We start from the raw sequence: 22368 nt of genomic DNA, 5'->3' as shown, positions 1-22368 counted from the left end.
GCCGAGTCCTTTGTGCGTTTGGAGAACGCCTTCTGCCTTCTCAAAGGACAATGGGCGGCATGAATGATTGATGGCAACCCTGAAGCTACTTCCTGGGTTACCTGTCCACCTGAGACAGGTGGCAAATAGGAAAGGAACACCATGGGATCTCAACCTCAGCAGGTCAAGCCTTGAAGGGGAAGCCTTGGCAAAGGATAAATGCGACTCTGCATCTCAAGATTGGCATCCTGTCCAGGTATGTCTCTTGTGCCACCCAGGAGTGCCTTTGTCAAACCCTTGGAGGTTCTGAGCATTTTTAAGAGCCAGGGGTGGGATTCAAATCCTTTTACTACTGGTTCTGTGGGCGTGGCTTGCTGGGCGTGGCAGGGGAGGGATATACTGCAAAATCCCCCTTCCCTCCTCACCCCACTAACCTGCTTTCCAGCTCCGTTCTCCTGTGCAGGGCAACCAAAGCAGACCCAGCCCATCAGCTGGGACTCGACGGGAGGCAGAGAAGAGGTGGGATTGGCCGGTTCTCCGAATTACTCAACATTTCCGCTACCGGCTCTCCAGAACTGGTCAGAACCAGCTGACTACCACCTCTGATGGAGACCATTCAAGGATGCTACTGGGGAATAAGGGGAGGATTGTGACGGGACGGTTAGCTGTGGCTGCTCCTACTCCCTAATTCTTACTATAAATACCTAAATCAGAATAGAATACAGAATACTAGAATTGGAAGGGACGTTGGAGGTCATCTAGTCCAATCCCCACCTCATGCAGGAGACCGTAGACCATTTCAGGCACGTGGTTGTCCAATCTCTTCCAGTGTTAGAGATTCACAACTTCTGGTGGCAGGCGGTTCCACTGGTTCATTGTCCTCCCTGTCAGGAAATTCCTCCTTCATTCCAGGTTGCTTCTCTCCTTGATGAGTTTCCACCCGTTGCTTCTTCTCCTGCCTCTTCAGGGGCTTTGGAGAAGAGGTGGACCCCCTCTTCTTTGGGGGCAACCCCCCCGAGATATTGGAAGACTGCTATCCTGTCCCCCCTGGTCTTTCTCTTCGTTGGAGAAGCCCCTCAAATATTGGAAGACTTCTATCACGTCTCCCCTAGTCCTTCTTTTCATTAGACTAGACATACCCAGTTCCTGCAACCGTTCATCGTATGTTTCAGCCTCCAGTCCCCTAATCCAGGGGTCTCCAACCTTGGCCACTTTAAGACTTGTGGACTTCAACTCCCAGAGTTCCTCAGCCAGCCAGGAATGATAGAGTTGGGAGAGACCAGAAGGGCCATCTGTCAGGGGTCTCCAACCTGGGTCATTTGAAGACTTGTGGACTTCAACTCCCAGAGTTCCTCAGCCAGCCAGGAATGATAGAGTTGGGAGAGACCAGAAGGGCCATCTGTCAGGGTCTCCAACCTGGGTCATTTGAAGACTTGTGGACTTCAACTCCCAGAGTTCCAGCCAGCCAGGAATGATAGAGTTGGGAGAGACCAGAAGGTTCATCTAAGTCAGGGGTCTCCAACCTTGGCAACTTTAAGACTTGTGGACTTCAAAGCTGGCTGAGGAACTCTGGGAGTTGAAGTCCACAAGTCTTAAAGTTGCCAAGGTTGGAGACCCCTGCCCTAATCCTCATCGTTGCCCTTCTCTGCCTTCTTTCCAGAGTCTCAACCTCTTTTCTACATCGTGGTGACCAGAATTGAATTTCCTTCACGATTTTCTCCCCCACCGTCTAGAAATTAAACCAACAGGCTGGGTACACGGGGCTTCCTTTAATAACAGCAAACTATTTCACTAAAGGCATAACAAAAAAAAAGAGAGAGAGAGAATCACAGGACAGAAATAACAGGTTGACTTTCAGGAGCAGCTTCTGATGGCATTTGGGATATCGCAAAAGAAAGTGGTTTTGTCAGAATTACGGGCAGACGGACCTTTCTGGTACATCAAATGACCCTAACCTTCACCAACCTGGATTAATGAGAAGACAGGGGTAGACCCTGCTTGCATGAGGAGGCTTTCCATGCAGTGTATCAATCGCAGGGAGGTTTGAGCTGCCAAACATCTAGAGCAGGGGGTCCCCAAAATTGGCCACTTTAAGACTTGTGGACTTCTGAGAGTTGAAGTCTTAAAGTGGCCAAGTTTGGGGGACCCCCTGCTCTAGAGATCTGTTCCTGTTGGGTCCCTCATGCCCACCTTGGATGCCTGAAGAACTTATCAAATAGGTTGGCACTTGGCAGAAAGCAAATCTTACTCAGGCCATTTCCACATTCTGGGGTGCCAATGGCTGGAAACCCATGAAATGCTGAAACACACACACACACCCTTTAGCCAAGACCACTTCGGTCCAGCCTATGGCACAAAACTGACCAACGTGGCATTGGAGGTGGGCGTCCCCAACCCCTTCCTTAGCAGAGCCTTTGAAGAGAGCTGGTGGCCACTTGGGTCCCAGTCGGTGCCAATGACTCAGTGGGTCAGGAATTGTGTTTTGCCTGGCCACCAAATCCACCCATTTTCTGGGTTTTACCCTGGGTTGCCAATTCACCAGGTTAATAATTGCCCAAGGATGAACCACCAGAAACCTGCCACGTTATTTTTGTGCCAATGTGGGCTGATGGCCACCTGCTACCTGGCAGTGGCCTTCCGTGGGCTGTTTGATGGGGCACTGGGAGGAGAGAGATGCCACAGGTGCCTGGGCACAGCCTCTGTTCTTAGGTGGGCATTAAATTGATAATCTGAAATGGTTTCCCGATCAACGCAAGTCAGGCTGCAAATTTTAATATTGCTGCATCTCTGGCTTTAAAAAAACAAAACAAAACAGAATTGCTCCCGGTCAGTTTCCTGCACTTGTGATTGTCTAGCAAAAAGGGCCCCTCCCTCTGCCTTGCTTCTCGCCCTGTCTTTTTACAGAGTCCTCCACCTATGACCACAACTAAGCCCAAAACTTCTGTTGTTAAGAGAGTGAGTTTTGTCCCATTTTATGAACTTTCTTGCCACAGTTGTTAAGTGAATCAGTGATAAGTTAGTAACCTGGTTGATCAGTGAATCTGGCTTCCCCATTGACTTTGCCCGTCAGAAGGTCGCAAAAGGGGATCGAGTGATCTTGGGACTGTCATAAGTACAAAGCAGTTGCCGAGCCTCTGAATTTTGATCACCTGATCCTGCATGTAACTGTGCACCGAGGGTTATAATTGTGAAAAATGGTTGTAAGTCACTCGCTCAGTTCTACAGTAACTTGGAGTTTGCTAGCTACCCCTTGAGTGTCAGTCCGTCTGCGGTCTGGGAAAGCCAGTTGCCTGCAAGGTTTGGGGCAGGCCCAGTTCCCACCCTGAGGGTCCACAGCCGGCAGAGGATGATGGGCTACGGAGCAGCCCCCTCTAACACTGCAGCTTCCGCACCGCCCTGGAGAACCTCTTCAGCTCCTTCTCCCCGTGTTTCCACCTCCGGACCCAGGAGAGGACGAGGCGGTTGCTGAGGCGGTGCCCCATGGCCAGCACCACGGTGCCCGGCCCTCCGGCCAGCTCCTCACAGGAGCAAGCCTCGCCATCCGCCAGCCACAGGACCGGCTTCTTCCGCTCCTCTTCGGACCAGCTGGCCTGCTTGTAAAGCGTCCGGCCACGGAGCTCCGGGATGACTTTCAGGTCGCCCCCAACACCGGACAAGGATTTGATGGTCATCTTCAGAGCTGGAAGAGGGAGAAGGAGAGGCCAACTGGAGGTCAAGGGTTAATACGGAACAACAGGGAGACCTTGCAAGGTCTTCCAGTCCAACCCCTTTCTCAAACAAGGAGACCTTGTACCATTCCAGACAATACGAAACTACGTGGTCGGGCTTAGTTTGGGGGGAGGTATTCATTGGCTAGCATCCTGTCAGTGTATGAGAGAGTAGAGGGCTGTTTGGAAACAGAAAGAGTGTTTGCTGTGTGAGCAAGAAGGAGACAGCAAGGAGCCTGGGCGTGGCTTAGCTCAACTGTTTTGTATTAAAAGCTACTTGGTGCTGCTGTGAAACTGAAACTCCTCTGCTTGTGTTTTGCCTTTGGAAGAGATTTCTTTCCAGGTGGGGAGGGGGAGTGGAACTCCTGAGCATCAGAGCGTAATAATAATAATAATAATAATAATAATAATAATAATAATAATAATAATAATAATAATAATAATAATAATAATAATAATAATATAGGAAATACTCTAAATGCTCTGAGGGTCATTGCGAAAAATCCTTTCTTAGTGAGCCCCTAAAAGCCAAGAGGAACATACATGCCAGATGGATCATCCACAACTTCTGGTGGCAAGCAGTTCCACTGGTTCATTGTCCTCACTGTCAGGAAATTCCTCCTTAATTCCAGGTTGCTTCTCTCCTTGATGAGTTTCCATCTGTTGCTTCTTGTCCTGCCTCTTCAGGGGCTTTGGAGAATAGCCTGACCCCTCTATTCCTTGGGGCAGCCCCCCCCCCGAGATATTGGAAGACTGCTATCCTGTCCCCCCTGGTCCTTCTCTTCGTTAGACCTACCTACTTCCTGAAACTGTCCATCTTCATAACAGAATACTGGAAGGGACTTTGGAGGTCTTCTAGTCTAACCCGCTGCTTGAGCAGGAGATTCTACACCATTCCCGGCCAATGGCTGTCCAACCTTCTCCAGACTTACCGAAATCCTGGTTGCAGACTTTCTCCAAGAAATCCTTCTCGCTCGGTCCAGAATCAATGCAGGCTGTGCATACGGTGTCTGGAAGGGGACGCAAAGGGGGGGAGGGCAGGGTGAAAATCAGTTGTGGTCATAAGTCAAAGACTCCCTGTAAATGAAGGTTATTGTTTAAATAATGTATTTTTATTGGGTTTAATGACTGTCTGTCACCTACAGTTGCCTCCAGGCCAGATGGGAGGCATATAAGATTAGATAGATAGATAGATAGATAGATAGATAGATAGATAGATAGATAGATATAGATAGATAGATAGATAGATAGATGATAGATATGATATAATATAGATATAGATATAGATATAGATATAGATATAGATATAGATATAGATAGATAGAAGATAGGATAGATGATAGGTATAATAGATTAAAAGATGACAGATAAATAGATAGATATACAGGTAAACAAATGAGACATGAGATGAGAGAGAGAGAGATTAGATGGATAGATTGATTGATTGATAGACACAGGATAGATAAATAGATGGCAGACAGATAGATAGAAGATAGACAGATAGGTAGATGATAGATATAATACATTACCCCTCACACCCCTCACATCCCGGACATGAACTGTTTCGACTCCTTCCCTCAAAACGATGCTATAGAGTCCTGCACTCCAGAACAATTAGACACAAGGGGAGTTTTTTCCCAACGCCATCCCTCTGCTAAACAAATCATTCCCTCAACAAGTCTGCTCTACTATTACTATTAATCTTCTCATCCCTCCTTATCACCCATCTCCTCCCACTTATGAATGTATGACTGTAACTTTGTTGCTTGAATCCTTACAATTTATATTGACTGTTTCTTAGTATGATGTGATTGCTTATTTGTACCCCATGACTACCATTAAGTGTTGTACCTGATGATTCTGGACTCTTAACAAATGTATCTTTTCTTTGATGTGCACTGAGAGCATTTGCACCAAAGACAAATTCCTTGTGTGTCCAATCACACTTGGCCAATAAAGAATTCTATTCTTTCTTCCTTCCTTCCTTCCTTCCTTCCTTCCTTCCTTCCTTCCTTCCTTCCTTCCTTCCTTCCTTCCTTCCTTCCTTCCTTCCTTCCTTCCTTCCTTCCTTTCATCTATTTATCTGTTTTGATTGCTTATTGTACCCCATGACTATCATTAAGTGTTGTACCTGATGACTCTTGACGAATGTCTCTTTTCTTTTATGTACAGTGAGAGCATTTGCACCAAAGACAAATTCCTTGTGTCCAATCACACTTGGCTGATAAAGAATTCTTATTCTTATTCTATTCTATTCTATTCTATTCTATTCTCTCCTATTCTATTCTATTCTATTCTATTCTAGATTAAAAGATGATAGATAGATATGAATGAATGAATGGAGTTGCTCAAGGTATTTGCAGGGGCTCCGTTCCCCACTCCCCACCGCCTGGATCAGGGGCAGATCTGGGAGGCCCGCAGTCTCAGTGGGGCAGAGGGAGGGAGGGAGAGAGAGAGAGAGAGAGAGACTGCAGATCTACTCCAACTCTTGGGTGAAAGTTCTTTGCAAATCATCTCTCACTGGGGATGGCTGCAACAGTTTGGATTGTGCTAGTCGCTGTGTGACTCAGTTGGTCTGTGAGTGTAATTGAGCTTTGATGGGTTTCTCCATCCGTGGGCTGTGCGTGCAGGACCCCCAGCCACCCTTTGGCTGACTCACGGGATGTTGCAAGGAGAAACCCCACACACACACACACACACTCGGTTCTGCTCCTAGGAGAATGAGGAAGGCCCTGGACACACTCAGGAATGGTTGGGACGAAAAGGGAGGGGGCACAGCTGGGCTTCCCCTTCCTCCTGAGCAGGGAGGGGCTGGTCCCACCTGGGAGTTGGGGGGCAGAATCACACTTTGGGGTCCTTGATGCAGACGGTTCTTTAGGGAACTAGGTAACACCAGGGCACTGATGATGTTCCCTAGTTGGGTCATGAAACGTCTGCAAGAAAGCAACCAAGCTCAGAAAGCACCAAAGACCCATAATTGTCCTCCTCTTCTTCCTCCTCCTCCTCCTCAATGTGAGGCCCCTCCCTTGTAGCACTGATGATGTTCCCTCCTTGGGTCATGAAACGTCTGCAAGAAAACCACCAAGCTCAGAGAACACCAAGGACCCCACAGTTTCAACCCTGAGCTACAAATATTTTCTTCTATTTGTAAGAATCACACTGCCCCCCCTCCCCAACCACTCAGTTCTACCCTCTGACAAACTCTGCAGTGGCCCCAAAGTGACCATCCTCCTCCTCCTCCTCCTCCTCCTCCTCCTCCTCCGGAAAGGGTGATCCTTGGGGAGGTGAGGGGGAGGTCCAGAGGAAAAGGCCCCTTGCAAATGGCTAGTGAGGGATGGGGGGGAGCCCTAGGGACGTTTCTTCAGTGACAACTAAGTGCCATCTCTTTAAATTGGAGGGGAGGGGGTTTGAGAGCTTCACACGCGTGTGTGTGTGTGTGTGTGTGTGTGTGTGTGTGAGAGAGAGAGAGAGAGAGAGAGAGAGAGAGAGAGAGAAGGGGGAGAAGGAGGGGAGAGACAAAGAGAAAGAAAAGAGAGAGACAAAGAGACAGACCGGTAGACACAGAGAAAAAGAGAGAGAGAGAGAGAAAGAGAAACAGAGAGAGAGAGACAGACAGACATAGAGAAAGAAAGAGAAAGACAGAAGGAGACAGACAGACAGACAGAGAGACAAAGAGACACAGAGAGAGAAAAAGAGAGAGAGAGAGATGTTGAAAGGCTGGCAAAATGCCTTTCTTCTGAGGATTCGATTTTCCTGCTGGGAGAGCTCCGGTGCAAGGATACAGGCAACTGCTTGAAAGCTGGTTCTTTTTATTTTTCAGGAAGGCGAGAGATAGCAAGAAGTCTGCGTTCCTGGGGCTAGCTAGCTTTTTATAATAAACCCCTGGTTTTTATACTTTTTTTCTCCTTTTGTGTGTGAGTGCTTGTGTTTGTATTTCTTAATGTTTTAAATCCTGTCAGGGGTTGTCTTCATTTCCGCCGGAGGGTAAACTCCGTGGGGTGGTTTGATTGGATTATCAGTTTCGTCCTGTTTTCTTATATTTGTTTTGTGGCAATCTCCTGTCTGCTATGGAATTTATTTCGTGTCTTTTGTCTATTTGTTTTGATGATTTGGCATGACCTGTTGTTTGTAAGGGATTTCTTTTTCTTGTTTCCCTAGCTTTCTTAATCACTTGGCTTTTGTCTAGGGGGCTTCTTTCAATACCTTTTATTAAATCTCTTTTCCTATGCAAGTTTGTTTTATGGCTGGCCTGATGTTCCCTTTGGGCTTTTCCTGCTTGGGTGTCACCACTGTCCTCATGAAGTTCCCTTTCCACAGAGAGACGGACAGACAGAGAGAAAGAAAGAGACTGACAGAGAGAGAGAGAGAGAGAGAGAGAGACAAGAGACACAGAGAGAGAGAAAAGAGAAAGAGAGAGAAGGGGGGGATTTTGCAGGAATGGGGCCCGAGGGCTCTGGTGTAAGTGAGATCTTTTTCAACTGGTCTGCATCCTCTTTTGTGTTGGTCTGTGTCAATATTTGGCAACGCCACCTTTCTAGATTGGATCTCACCTTCTCCCTGAATCCCTTTGTACACAGGCTCAACAGCCCTTCAGCAAACAATGCCCTCCCCCCTCCCTCCCCCCCCCAGGCCAAAGCGTCCTTGTTCCGGCTATTAAGGCCACTCAGGGCTGTTACGGTCATCAGAAGGACAGAAGAAGATAATCTTGGTAGCTCAGGGCTGAATTGGGGGGGAGGGGGGGCAGTTCTGAGTTGGGTGGTTTTCTTGCAGACTTCTACAGAACCACAGGGTTGGAAGGGACCTTGGAGGTCTTCTAGTCCAGCCCCCTGCTCCAGCAGGAGAGACCATTCCGGACCAACAGCTATCCAATCTCCCTTTAACAATGCCTTCCTTGGCGATGTTCCGTAGTTGGGTGGTGAAATGTCAGCAAGAAAACCGCTAAGCTCAGAGGGCACCAAGGACACCCCGTCATCATCATCATCATCATCATCATCAGAAGAAGAATCCTGGTGGGCACCCCAAGCCAGCTTTCTGGACCCTCCGGTGACTGAGAATGAGGTGGGGACCCTAACTCTCCACCAGGGATGGACAGCAAGACCCCCTCCCCATTTCTCTCCCCTTTTCGTAATTTAAGGCAGCAGCTGGGAGATTGAGGGGGGGGGTTTGTCCTTCCAGAGAGGTTCTGATTGGAGACCCAGCAACTTTAGGCCTTTTGAATACCATCTATATCTACCTATTTCCCCATTATCTATCTATCTATCTATCTATCTATCTATCTATCTATCTATCTATCTATCTATCATCTATTTATCTATCTATCTATCTATCTATCATCTATTTATCTATCTATCTATCTATCTATCATCTAATCTATCTATCCATTATCTACCTACCTACCTACCATATCTATCTATCTATCTATCATCTATCTATCTATCTATCTATCTATCTATCTATCTATCTATCTATCTATCTATCTATCTATCTATCATCTAATCTATCTATCCATTATCTACCTACCTACCTACCATATCTATCTATCTATCTATCATCTATCTATCTATCTATCTATCTATCTATCTATCTATCTATCTATCTATCTATCTATCTATCATCTAATCTATCTATCCATTATCTACCTACCTACCTACCATATCTATCTATCTATCTATCATCTATTTATCTATCTATCTATCTATCTATCATCTATCTATCTATCTATCATCTAATCTATCTATCCATTATCTACCTACCTACCTACCATATCTATCTATCTATCTATCATCTATCTATCTATCTATCTATCTATCTATCTATCTATCTATCTATCTATCATCTATTTATCTATCTATCTATCTATCTATCTATCTATCTATCATCTAATCTATCTATCCATTATCTACCTACCTACCTACCATATCTATCTATCTATCTATCTATCATCTATCTATCTATCTATCATCTATCTATCTATCTATCTATCTATCTATCTATCTATCATCTAATCTATCTATCCATTATCTACCTACCTACCTACCATATCTATCTATCTATCTATCATCTATCTATCTATCTATCTATCTATCTATCTATCTATCTATCTATCTACATCTAATCTATCTATCCATTATCTACCTACCTACCTACCATATCTATCTATCTATCTATCTATTTATCTATCTATCTATCTATCTATCATCTAATCTATCTATCCATTATCTACCTACCTACCTACCATATCTATCTATCTATCTATCTATCTATCTATCTATCTATCTATCTATCTATCTATCTATCTGTCATCTAATCTATCTATCCATTATCTACCTACCTACCTACCATATCTATCTATCTATCTATCTATCTCTTTATCTATCTATCTATCTATCTATCTATCTATCTATCTATCTATCTATCATCTAATCTATCTATCCATTATCTACCTACCTACCTACCATATCTATCTATCTATCTATCATCTATTTATCTATCTATCTATCTATCTATCTATCTATCTATCTATCTATCTATCTATCTATCTATCATCTAATCTATCTATCCATTATCTACCTACCTACCTACCATATCTATCTATCTATCTATCATCTATTTATCTATCTATCTATCTATCTATCTATCATCTATCTATCTATCTATCTATCTATCTATCTATCTATCTATCTATCTATCTATCTATCATCTAATCTATCTATCCATTATCTACCTACCTACCTACCATATCTATCTATCTATCTATCATCTATTTATCTATCTATCTATCTATCTATCTATCTATCTATCTATCTATCTATCTATCTATCTATCTATCATCTATCTATCTATCCGTATCTATCTATCTATCTATCTATCTATCTATCTATCTATCATCTATCTATCTATCTATCTATCTATCTATCTATCTATCTATCTATCTATTCTCTCTATCTATTCTCTCTATCATCTCTCTCTCTCCCCCTTCCTTTCTATCATCTACCTATCTATCTACATATCATCTACCTATCTATCATTCTCTCTCTCTCTCTGTATATGTATGTATGTATGTAACTGTATCTATACCTCCTATACCTATATCTATATCTAGATATGTAGGTCTAGGTGTGTTCGGGTCTTTTCCCGTGTAATCTTAAACAGGAAAAGACCCGAACACACCTAGACCTACATACCTGTACCCGTGAAAATCTATGAATACACACACACACACAGAGACACACACACACACAGAGAAGAATAGAATAACAGAGTTGGAAAGGACCTTGGAGGTCTTCTAGTCCAACCCTGTTTAGTCAGGAAACCTTATAGCATTTCAGGTCTCTCTCTCTGTTTGTGTATATGTATATGTATTACAAGTTCATTTTGTGACCATTCAGACTCACAATGGCACTGAAAAAAACATGACTTAAGACCGTTTTTCACCCTTCCAACCATTGCAGCATTCCACATGGTCACCTGATCTAAATTCGGCCGCTTGCCAATGTACTCCTATTTACAGCGGCCTCAGCATCCCAGGGGGGTGGGTGGGTTTCACATGATTCCCCTTTGGCGACCTTCTGACCAGCCAAGTCCACGGGGAAGCCGGATTCACTTAACGACCGTGTGACTAACCGAACACTTGCAGTGATTCACTTCACAACGGTGCCAAGAAAGGCCCATCACATGGGACAACACTCCCTTAATCCACGTCTCCCTTAGCAACCTGGGCTCAATTCCGGTCGCATACCGAGGACTCCCCGTCCTTGAAGGGGCCCCCTCCCGGGTCAGGGGTCGCAACGCAGGGTGCGTTTATGCGCCAGAGTGGGCCTCCCCCCCCCCAAAAGGGCCTGCTTGTTGCCGCAAGCGGGGCCTGGGCCTGGGAGGGGGGTGCTCTCCCCGCTGCCCCCACCCCCACCCCAGCCAGCCCCCCCCTTCTGGCTCACCTTCTCGCGGGGGCTGTCCTTGGTCTTCAGGGCCCACCGGGGGGATGCAGAGCTCGTTGCCCCCAGGGAAGCGGCTGCAGTTGAGCATTTCGGGCCAAGGGAAGCCGAAGGCGGCCATGACGGGCAGGCAGCTGTCCCGGACGGCCTCGCAGAGCGACCGGCAGGGGAAGACGGGCTCCTCCATCTGGCTGATGCAGACGGGGGCGAAGAGGGAGCAGAGGAACTTCTTGGTCTCCCGGTGGCACTGCTTGGTCAGGAGGGGCACCCAGGAGGCGGCCTGCTGCAGGGCCTCCTTCATGGTGTCGTGGCCCAGCAGGTTGGGCAGCCGCATCTCGCTGTAGCCCACGCCGTGGCACAGGCTCATGCTGCTGGGCACGGGCTTGCAGGCGCTACGGCGGGAGCTCAGCTGCACCAGGTGGTGCGGGAAGGAGGAGAGGCCACAGCCAGCCCAGAGGGCCAGCAGAAGCAGGAGGGCCGCCCGGACGGCCATCTGGTACCTGGAGGGAAGAAGAGAGAAGAGCTGCCAGGTGGGTGGGTGGGTTGGGGGAACCCAGAGGCCATCCTCCTCTCCGAAGCCCCGGAAGGCAGCAGGAGAAGAAGCCACGCGTGGAACACTCATCCAGGAGAGAAGCAACTTGGAACTAAGGAGGGATTTCCTAACAGTGAAGACAGATAACAGATAACCAGAGTTGGAAGGGACCTTGTAGGGTCATCCAGTCCAACCCCCTGCCCAAACGGGAGACCCTACACCATTTCTGACAAATGGCAGAACAATTAACCACTGGAACAGCTTGCCACCAGAAGTTGCAGGTGCTCCGTCACTGGAGGCTTTCAAGTGGCCACTTTCAGACTGATGGACTTCAACTCCCAGAATTCTCCAGCCAGCTCTGCTCTCTCTTTTCCCTTTCCTCTCTCCTCTCTCTCTCTCTCTCTTGATTCTTATCTCTCTTGACTCTCTCTCTCCTCTCTCTTTTATCTCTTTCTTCTCTCTCTCTTTTCTCTGTCATCTCCCTCTCTCTCCTCTTTACTTTCTCCCTTCTGTCTCTCTTCTCTCCCCTCCCTCTCTCTTCTCTATGCTGGCTGGAGAATTCTGGGAGTTGAAGTCCACCAGTCTTAAAGTGGCCAAGTTTGGAGACCTCTGGTCTACGGTTTCCTGCCCGAGCACAGGGCTGACTAGAAGATCTCTAAGGTGCCTTCCGACTCTGCTATTTTGCATTCTTCCGTGGAGGAGGAAAGTGGCTTGGAAGGAACCACCACCACCAATTTTGTGGCTGACTCTTCCCTCCGTGGCCAGCTGCTGGGTCCTTTCACCCCCCACCCTCCTCCCCACCTCAAGAGCAGAAGTTTCACCTTCCAAACTCGGCTCCTCTCGAGTCCCTGGTAAAAGGAGCCACATCAAGGAAAAAATCCCAGGAGGTTTTTAAGGGGAGACCGGGCAGCCGTTTAACAGAGTGGGAAGGGACCTTGGAGGTCTTCTAGTCCAACCCCCTGTTCTATTTCAGACAATCTCTTCTTAAAAACTTAGCCTGGAGTGGTAGGGTCTCCTGCTTGGGAGGGGGTTGAACTAGATGACCTCCAAGGTCCTTTCCAACGATGCTATTCTGTAATCTGTGCTGCCCAGAACCCCACCTGGAAAGTCCCCTCCTCTGCCCCCCCCCCGTCGGGACCTTCCACCCTGCGGCTCCTCCACCGGGTAGCCCACGAACCGCCAGAGACGGGGTAGCCCCAGCCTCCCTCCAGGGGGTTTGTGGGGCCGAAACCAGCAGGGGCGACACGGCTCCCACGAGGCGCCTCCTGGGGGGAGCCGGCTCTCTGCTTGCCTGGAGCTCGCAGCTCCGCTCGGCTCAGCGCGTGGAGCGGAGGGACCCGCAGGGGCCGCCTGATGCTCCGCCGCTTGGAGCTTGGCCCCTTCCCCCTGGCTTGGTCTCCCCTGCCCAGCCTCCGCCCCGCCCGCCACCCCACGAGCGCACCTGCCCGGCTGAGAAGCCCCTTCACCTGGAAGCCGCGCGGGCTGCGTCCGTCTGCGAGAGGCGGCCGAGAGGGGGACTCTGTGCAGGGCGGCGCTCCTGGGAGGGAGAAACCCCACCGCCCACCGCCCACCGCCCACCGCCTCGCCTTGGACGGCGGCCAGAGGACGCAGAGCCGCGGGCGAGCGCCACTATCGCGCCCAGGCACCAGCCGCCCCTCCCCGGCGGAGATAAGCCAGGAGGCCGGCCTTCCGCGGAGGGAGGGGAGGGAGGGGGCGGGGGGCTCGCCTTTGCACCCCCTCCCACGCCGGAAGACTTCTGCCCGGGTTGGGTGGGCCCCGCGGGAGCCACACTCCGCCAAGCGCAGCCCGAATCCCCGGGCTCCCTGAAGGCGGGTTAGGTTGGGGCGCAGGGAGGGTCTGGAATTGGGGGGGGGGCCCTCCGAGTGGCAAAGGGGCGTCGGGTCTGGCCTCGCGGGGAGGGGATCTTCTGGGGGGCAGCCAGAGGGGCGCGCGCGTTTCTGCCTGCGGAAACTCTGCTTAGTGCCCCAGACACATCTGGAGAGATGCGCGTTAAGTGAAAGCCCTAAACTCTCGTTTGCCGGGGTGGGGTGGGTGGGGGGGGGGGGTTGAGAAAGGTAGGTCCTCACCAAAGCTGCCTCCCTCCCTCCCCAACCAACCCAAACCAGCCCCCTCGGGGCAAAGAGCCGAGCCCGGCAAGAGAGCTGGCGCAGGAGATCCCCGGGCTCGGAGGCGCGATCCTGGCTCTCCCAGGGAGGCTGTCTGGAATCGCGCGACGTCCCGTTGCAGCTCAGAGGGGTCACCCACCGGGATAGAGGTCCAAAGTCTGGGATTCCCCCACGAGACCCCCGACTTGGGGGGCGCCTCTAAGCCTCCCGAAGCGCCGCTAGGCAAGTTCCCTGGGCTGGATTTCAAACGAGTAGCTGAAGGCGAGACGGGCCGGCTGGGCAAACACGCAGCGGGAAGCGGTGGGGGGGGGGGCGGGGGCATGGATGAAAGTACACAATAGTGTTACCCAACACTCAGTCCCCTCCCCCGGCCCCTTCTCGCCCCCTCCCTCTCGACGTCCTCCAAGAGCGAGCCCTCCCTCCCTCTGAGCTGGGTTCAGCTCCGCTGCGCTGCGTCTCTTGACCATTTGCGCTCCGGAAAAACCGGTTGAGTGACCTGGTAGGGGGTCCCCGCACTCCGGGGCTGCCTGTGCCCCCCACCCCCCACCCGGGGGAGCTCCCTGGAAGTGGATTCCTCTTTGGGCAAAAGTCCAAGGATCAAAGGGAGGCGGCCCCTTTGCAGGCCTTTCGGAGGGAGCCCGGGTTTTATATCAAACCCACCCAGCCACCCCCAATTTCTGCACGTTGAAGGGATTCCTGCTAGATTTCAGGGTGTTTTTTTTTCCCTCCAAATCCAGGAGTTTCTTTAAGGGATTTTTCTGCAGGGAAGATGATTGATTGATTTATCGTGTGGCAAATTCGTGAAATCCGTAGAGGAGGTGGTGTTGCTATCTTCTATAAAAAATCCTTACATCTAAAAAATATCCAAGTTACCTAGGAGCTTGCTCTTCCTGAGACCATCATCTGTGAACTATCCTTAAATATCACAATTCGATTCTTACTATGTTACAGAGCACCTGATTATGACATCGAACATGTAAACAAGCTAAATACATTACTAACATGGGCTGCATCCTGCCCATACCCTTTTATCTTTCTTGGTGATTTCAATCTACCTCATATTGACTGGACCCTAAATGAATGTACAACTGAACCCATACACGCAACCTTCTACAATGCTGTTACAAATCTGGGACTGGAACAACTAGTAACCAACAACACTAGACTAAACAACTGCCTCGATCTCATCTTCTGCAATAGTTTGAATTCAATTTACGAAATACAAATTAAAGAACCCTTTTCCAACAGTGACCACAACATGATTGACTTTTGTCTCAACATACATCCACATAAAAGTCATCACAATGACAGAATCCCCAATTATAACTTCAAAAAAGGCAACTATGATCTTATAGACAACGATCTCTCATCCCTTGTTTGGCAATCTCTATTCACTGGATGCAATGCTGTTGAAGACCATTACAACATATTTTTACTTGAAGTCAAAAGAGTCATCAAACTATATGTACCAACAACAACTCCCAAAACAAAAACAAAAAACAGATGACCCATAACAATAAGGAACTTCAATCCAAAAAGAGATCACTCTGGCGGAAAAACAAATCTGGTCACGTTGCCAATTTCAAAAGCCGATACAAAAATTTATGCCACCAGATAAAGACTGAATGCACCAATTATCACATTAAACAAGAGGAAAACCTTCTATGCACCAATTCCACCCATGCTTTTTACAATTTTGTAAACAACAAACTAAAAGACTCAAGATCCATCCCACCCCTGATAGGTAAAGACTGCAATGACGACACCATTAAAGCCAACATCTTTAACACATTCTTCGGCTCAGTATTTGTAAACAGCAATGGATCATCCCCAGTATTTCCTAGCCGAACCACAGACAACTACAATGATCTAATACATATCGATTTTACAGAAGACAATGTTGAAAAAGCACTACGCAATCTAAAACCATCTCTATCTATTGGACCGGATGGAATATGTGCCTACTTCTTTAAAAAGCTATCCACTGCCATAGCCGAACCCCTAAGCATAATCTTTGAAAAATCTTTCAGGACCAGCTCCTTGCCAAACCTATGGTCACAAGCCACAGTCATCCCCATCTTCAAAAAGGGAGACCCAAGCCTAGTTGAAAATTACAGACCAATCTCTTTATGCTGCATCACCTGTAAAGTCATGGAATCAATTATTAACCAATCCATCATCCTCTACTTAGAGACAAACAACCTACTCTCCAATAAACAATTTGGTTTCAGAAAAAAAAACCTATCCTGTAATCTGCAACTCTTACACTGCAAAAACATATGGACTACACAACTCGACCAGGGCAAAACAATAGACGCAATCTACATAGACTTCTGTAAAGCCTTTGATTCAGTGGTACACGACCAACTACTCCTAAAACTAAAATCTTATGGTATCTCTGGATGCCTGCATAACTGGATAGAAGCATTCCTGTCAAACAGACAACAAATGGTCAAAATTGGGAGCGTTCTATCAAATTCTGTACCTGTCAACAGTGGTGTCCCCCAAGGCAGTGTTCTTGGACCAACTCTCTTCATACTCTACATAAATGACCTCTGTGATCATATTAAGAGCAACTACATTCTCTTCGCTGATTATGTAAAGCTATTCAACACCACAGACAATACTACTACCCTCCAAAAAGACCTTGACTATGTATCAGAATGGTCAAACAAATGGCAACTTCAAATCTCAACAAATAAATGCTCTGTCTTACAAAAAAAATCAGAAAATAAAATACAGGCTGAATAGTCAAGACCTTGTTGATGATCCAAACTCTGTCAAGGATCTTGGAGTACTCATCTCAAAGGACCTAAGTGCTAGAGCCCACTGTAACTACATAGCCAAAAAGGCGTTAAGAGTTGTTAACCTAATCTTATGTAGCTTTTTCTCTGGTAATATTACACTAATAACTAGAGCATATAAAATATTTCCTAGACCAATACTCGAATACAGCCTCATCGGTCTGGAACCCACATTACGTATCTGATATTAACACAGTTGAGAAAGTCCAGAAATATTTCACAAGAAGAGTTCTTCACTCCTCTACTCGCTGCAGAAGACCTTATGCCACCAGACTTGAAATTCTAGACCTAGACAACCTTGTATTACACCGCCTTCGATCCGATCTAAGTATGGTATATAAAATCATACATTGCAATGTCCTACCTGTCAATGAATACTTCAGCTTCAACCATAACAACCCAAGAGCACACAATAGATACAAACTCAAGGTTAATCGCACCAAACTTGATTGCAGGAAATATGACTTCAGCCACAGAGTGGTCAATGTCTGGAATCCTCTACCTGACACTGTGGTTTCTTCCCCAAACCCCCAAAACTTTAACCTTAGACTGTCTACTATTGACCTCACCCCTTTCCTAAGAGGTCTGCAGGGGGTGTGCATAAGCGCACCAACGTGCCTACCGTCCCTGTCCTATTGTTTCTTTTATTTTTCTTACATGTACCCATTTCATGTATTCATAACTATGTATATACTTATACCTATTATCTTGTAAGCAATTGACAAATCAAATAAAAATAAAATAAAATAAATAAATTCCCATCACATTTTGATAAAATGAAACACGAGAGATCACAATACAAAGTATGCAGTCTAAAATCTAGAATATTATTAAGGTATATCTAGATTACAGATATAATTGTTCGGCTTCGTTTGCTACAGCCGGAAAATCAGCAAAATCTCCGTTATCAGCTCTGTTTGGTCCCTCTTGTCACTCTAGGTTTGATCTTGTGCATTTTGTCCCTTCTGTCACAATTCGGTGATGGTGTTTCGCTCATTTATAGAGGGCCTCTGCACATCCACTGTGGCCAGTGCGGATTGGGTTCATTGTTGTCCATATCGCACAAGGCTGGTCCAATCCGGGTGGTTTTTCCAAGATGCAAGGCAAACTTTGTGGTGGCTAATTTTCTATCCAATGTTGTGTTGGGAGTTAAAACCCACCCCTCTCCTAGGAAAATGAAATATTTTAGGATATACTAAAAGGGCAGAATATTTCCACTAAAAAAGAAAAGTAGAAACTCAGAGAGGCAGAAACTCAGCCCCACCCCACCTTTGCTAATGGACCATTAGTCTGGCCTAGGGCAGTCTATTCTACATAACAAAGATCTACTCCAGGTAGAGCTATAATAGGAATTGCCCAAAGCCCTTTCATTACATCATCACCCAGCAAGGCTCAACCAAGCCTGGGACTCAGGACAGCCTATAGAGTTGCCCCTGCATGGCCCCATGGGAGTCTGGCAACCAATCAGAATTCAAGCTCAAATTCAAATCCCAACAGAGGGTATAAAATCCAAGCACGCTCAGCATCTCAGCCCTTTTTCCACCCAGGATCTCCAAGGCATGTGATCCTGTCCACCATTAAATCATCTTTCCAAGCAGTCCCCATGTTCCCAGTGTCTTTTTCCCCACTTGGGATTGAACCCAAAAGGATAATTCTTCCAACAGTTGTTTCCACATATTGTGTATGTTCCAAAATCATCTTCTACAAGTAGTTTAGTGGTAGAAATGCAGTGGTACCTTGGTACTCAACAGCTTTGGAACTCATTGAATTTGCTACTCAATGCATTGTGACGCGAAAATTTTGTCCGGGTACTCATTGTTTGTTTGATACTCAACACACAAGTTAGAACTGGGGTGACATGATAGCAGTCTTCCAAGATCTAAGGGGTTGCTATACTATACTATATACTTACTATATCATATGACCTAAAATGGACACCTAACATCAAAAACATCATCAAAAAAGCACAACAAAGAATGTTCTTTCTGCGCCAACTCAGGAAGCTCAAACTGCCCAAGGAGCTGCTGATCCAGTTCTACAGAGGAAGGATTGAGTCTGTCATCGGCACCTCTACCACTGTCTGGTTTGGTTCTGCAACCCAACAGGACAGACAGAGACTCCAGAGAGGATAATTAGGATTGCAAGAAAAACAATTACTACCAACCTGCCTTCCATCGAGAACCTGTATCCTGCATGAGTCAAAAAGAGGACTGTGAAAATATTTACAGACCCCTCACATCCCGGACACAAACTGTTTCAACTCCTTCCCTCAAAACGACGCTATAGAGCCCTGCACACCAAAACAACTAGACACAAGAACAATTTTCCCCCTGAAAACCATCACTCTGCTAATGTTCAACTATTTACAAAGTGTGCACTACTATTACTATTAATCTTCTCATCACTCCTTATCACCCCTCCCCTCCCACTTGTGACTGTAGGACTGTAACTTTGTCGCTTGCATCCTCACAATTTATATTGACTGTTTCCTAGTATGATTTGATTGTTGATTGTACCCTATGACTCTCATTAAGTGTTGTACCTGATGATTCTTGATTCTTAACGAATGTACCTTTTCTTTTATGTGCACTGAGAGTATTTACACCAAGACAAATTCCTTGTGTGTCCAATCACACTTGGCCAATAAAGAATTCTATTCTATTCTATTCTATTCTATTCTATTCTATTCTATTCTATTCTATTCTATTCTATTCCATATTTCTGTTCTGTTCTATTCTATTCTATTCTGTTCTGTTCTGTTCTGTTCTATTCCATTCGATATTTCTATTCTATTCTATTCTATTCTATTCTATTCTATTCTATTTTCTATTCTATTCTATTCTATTCTATTCTATTCTATTCTATTCTATTCTATTCTATTCTATTCTATTCTATTCTATTCCATATTTCTGTTCTGTTCTATTCTATTCTATTCTGTTCTGTTCTGTTCTGTTCTATTCCATTCGATATTTCTATTCTATTCTATTCTATTCTATTCTATTCTATTCTATTCTATTCTATTCTATTCTATTCTATTCTATTCTATTCTATTCTAGAGGGCTGGAGGCTGAAACCAGGGGTGGGATTCTACCGGTTTGGACCGGTTCGGGTGAACTGGATGTTAAATTTGCATCTGGTTCGATGAACCAGTATTTCAACCGGACCGGATGGCCCTGCCTACCCCTCCCCTCCCCAGAGTCTCCACATGGCCAATTTTCGATGCAGGTCAGTGCAGAGACAGGGGAGGTGGAAAAACAGGCCTGTTTCTGGCTTCCGGGGGGCCTCCAGAGCCCAGGGGAAACCATTTTTGCCCTCCCAGAGGCTTGGGGTGAAACCACCAGACCCTTGGGGGGGGGGGGAAATGGCCTCCCCTGGGCTCTGGAGGCCCACTGGAAACCGGAAACAGGAAGGTCCGGTAGGCCACGCCCACCAAGCAACCGGGCAGCAATCCAGTTGCTGGGATTTTTGAATCGCACCCCTGGCTGAAACATATGAAGAACGGTTGCAGGAATTGGATTTATGTAATGCAGTGAAAAGAAGGGCTAGGACATGATGGCATCTTCCAACATTTGAGGGGCTGCCCCAAAGAAGAGGGGGTGGGGTCCACCTATTCTCCAAAGCCCCAGAAGGGAGGAGAAGAAGCAAGGGATGGAAACTCATCAAGGAGTTCAAACTAACTAGCCTAGAAATAAAGTGGAATTTCCTGACAGTGAGAACAATTAAGCAGTGGAATAGCTTGCCACCAGAAGTTGTGGGTGCTCCACAGGGGTGGGATCCTACCAGTTGGCACCTATTCACTAGAACCGGTTGTTACCATTCTAAGCAGTTCGGAGAACCGGTTGTTAGAAGAAATTACAGGGCTAATCCTGTAAGGAAGGCAGGAAGGAAACATTCTGGTGTTGCTTACAGAAAGTGCCTCTCCGTTGACCCTTATTACATTCTTGGCAGGACTAGACTTCTTGACTCAGGAACTTCCCTGGAGTTTTTTCCCCCCTCCTTTGCTGGTACTTTGCTTGTGTGGAGTGACCAAAGTTACAATGGCACTGAAAAAAGTGACTTATGACCATTTTTCACACTTACAACTGTTGCAACATCCCCACAGTCATGAGAGGCCAGGCGAGGAGATGCGTGCCTCAATGTGAGTGATGTTGAGTTGGCCACGCCCAGCCAGTCACATGACCACCAAGCCACACCCACCAACTAAGCCACGCCCACAGAATCGGTTGTTAAAAATTTTGAAGCCCACCCCTGGTACTCCATCACTGGAGGTGTTAAAGAAGTGATGGGACAACCAGTTGTATAGTGCAGTGGTGGCTAACGTTTTTCGGCTCCTGTGCTGATAATTGCACGTGTGCTCATTTGTGGACTAGCACCCAGAAGGCAATGTGTGCTGCCCCCCCACCCCACCCACGCACCATGTGTCTCTGTGCATGCACATGCGTCTCCCACACATCCCCCCACTTCCTGCACATGCACAGGCTTGCCAGATACCCGACAATCAGATGTCTGGCAGTGGCACTCACACGCATGCGCAGTGGGGCTCTTCTGGCCGACCTCTCGCATGCTGGGGGAAATGGCTCTGTGTGTCACTTCCGGCATGCGTGCCATAGGTTTGCCAACATGGGTGCAGGGCTTCCTGCCTGAGCATGGGGTTGGACTAGACCAGCGGTTGCCAACCGGTGAGCCGCGAGAACATTTGGGTGGTCTGCAGAGAAATGTCACCCCCAGAGCACCTCCCAGAGCAATTAATCCAGGCTGCGCAGAAGCACAAGGCTGCGCCGCCCACATGGCCCGTGGGAACCCTCCCCGCCCAATCACTCCTTACGCGGCAAACTTGCCTGCTAAAATAGCTATATTTCCTTTTTCCGACCATCATCTGTTCTGCTGTGCTGGGAGATTTAGATTAGCTAGGAAGCAGGAAATGGTTGGGTTTCTTGCTTTCTAGCTAGTCTTTAGATCTTCGGCTCTGCTTTTAAGCACAACCGAACCTCCCTTAGGACTGAAGGTTCTATTATTCAGTGCAGACTCACGGCAAGCAAATTTTATGTGACAGACTGGGCTAGCCGATGGCAGATAGATAGATCACTGAATGATTCCCTGAGCAACTCAATCTGCCTGCTTTGCTTGATTTTGGGTGAAAGTTGCTCTTTTTTATAAAAAATTCAATATTTACATACATGGTGTGTTGTGAGTTAATTCTGTGAGTTTGCTTGCAAGCAAATTTTATGTGACAAATTTTATGTCTCTGAATGAATCTGTGATTCTGTGAGCAACTCAATCTGCCTGTCT

General features: G+C 46.9%; 1 protein-coding gene across 2 annotated transcripts; it reads right to left on the bottom strand.

Annotated features, from left to right (window-relative positions):
* Positions 1-1732: 1732 nt before the first annotated feature.
* LOC113431625 (secreted frizzled-related protein 2-like) lies at positions 1733-14579 on the bottom strand. Of its 2 annotated transcripts, none has more exons than XM_087965926.1 (4): positions 14415-14579; positions 11621-12117; positions 4619-4696; positions 1733-3658 (listed from the first exon to the last, which is right to left on the bottom strand). In XM_087965926.1, the coding sequence occupies exons 2-4, from the start codon at positions 12108-12110 to the stop codon at positions 3351-3353; spliced, it is 876 nt and encodes a 291-aa protein (XP_087822052.1). In that variant the 5' UTR covers positions 12111-12117; positions 14415-14579; the 3' UTR covers positions 1733-3350. The 2 variants fall into 2 exon arrangements, with proteins under 2 accessions (XP_087822052.1, XP_087822053.1); XM_087965927.1 differs by lacking the exon at positions 14415-14579 and adding an exon at positions 14237-14241.
* Positions 14580-22368: the final 7789 nt, after the last annotated feature.

The sequence above is a fragment of the Notechis scutatus genome, chromosome 5 (assembly GCF_049901735.1).
Source record: "Notechis scutatus isolate UNSWTSFEM ecotype Mainland chromosome 5, rNotScu1.2, whole genome shotgun sequence".
NCBI lineage: Eukaryota > Metazoa > Chordata > Lepidosauria > Squamata > Elapidae > Notechis > Notechis scutatus.
This window is presented reverse-complemented; position numbering and strand designations above follow the sequence as displayed.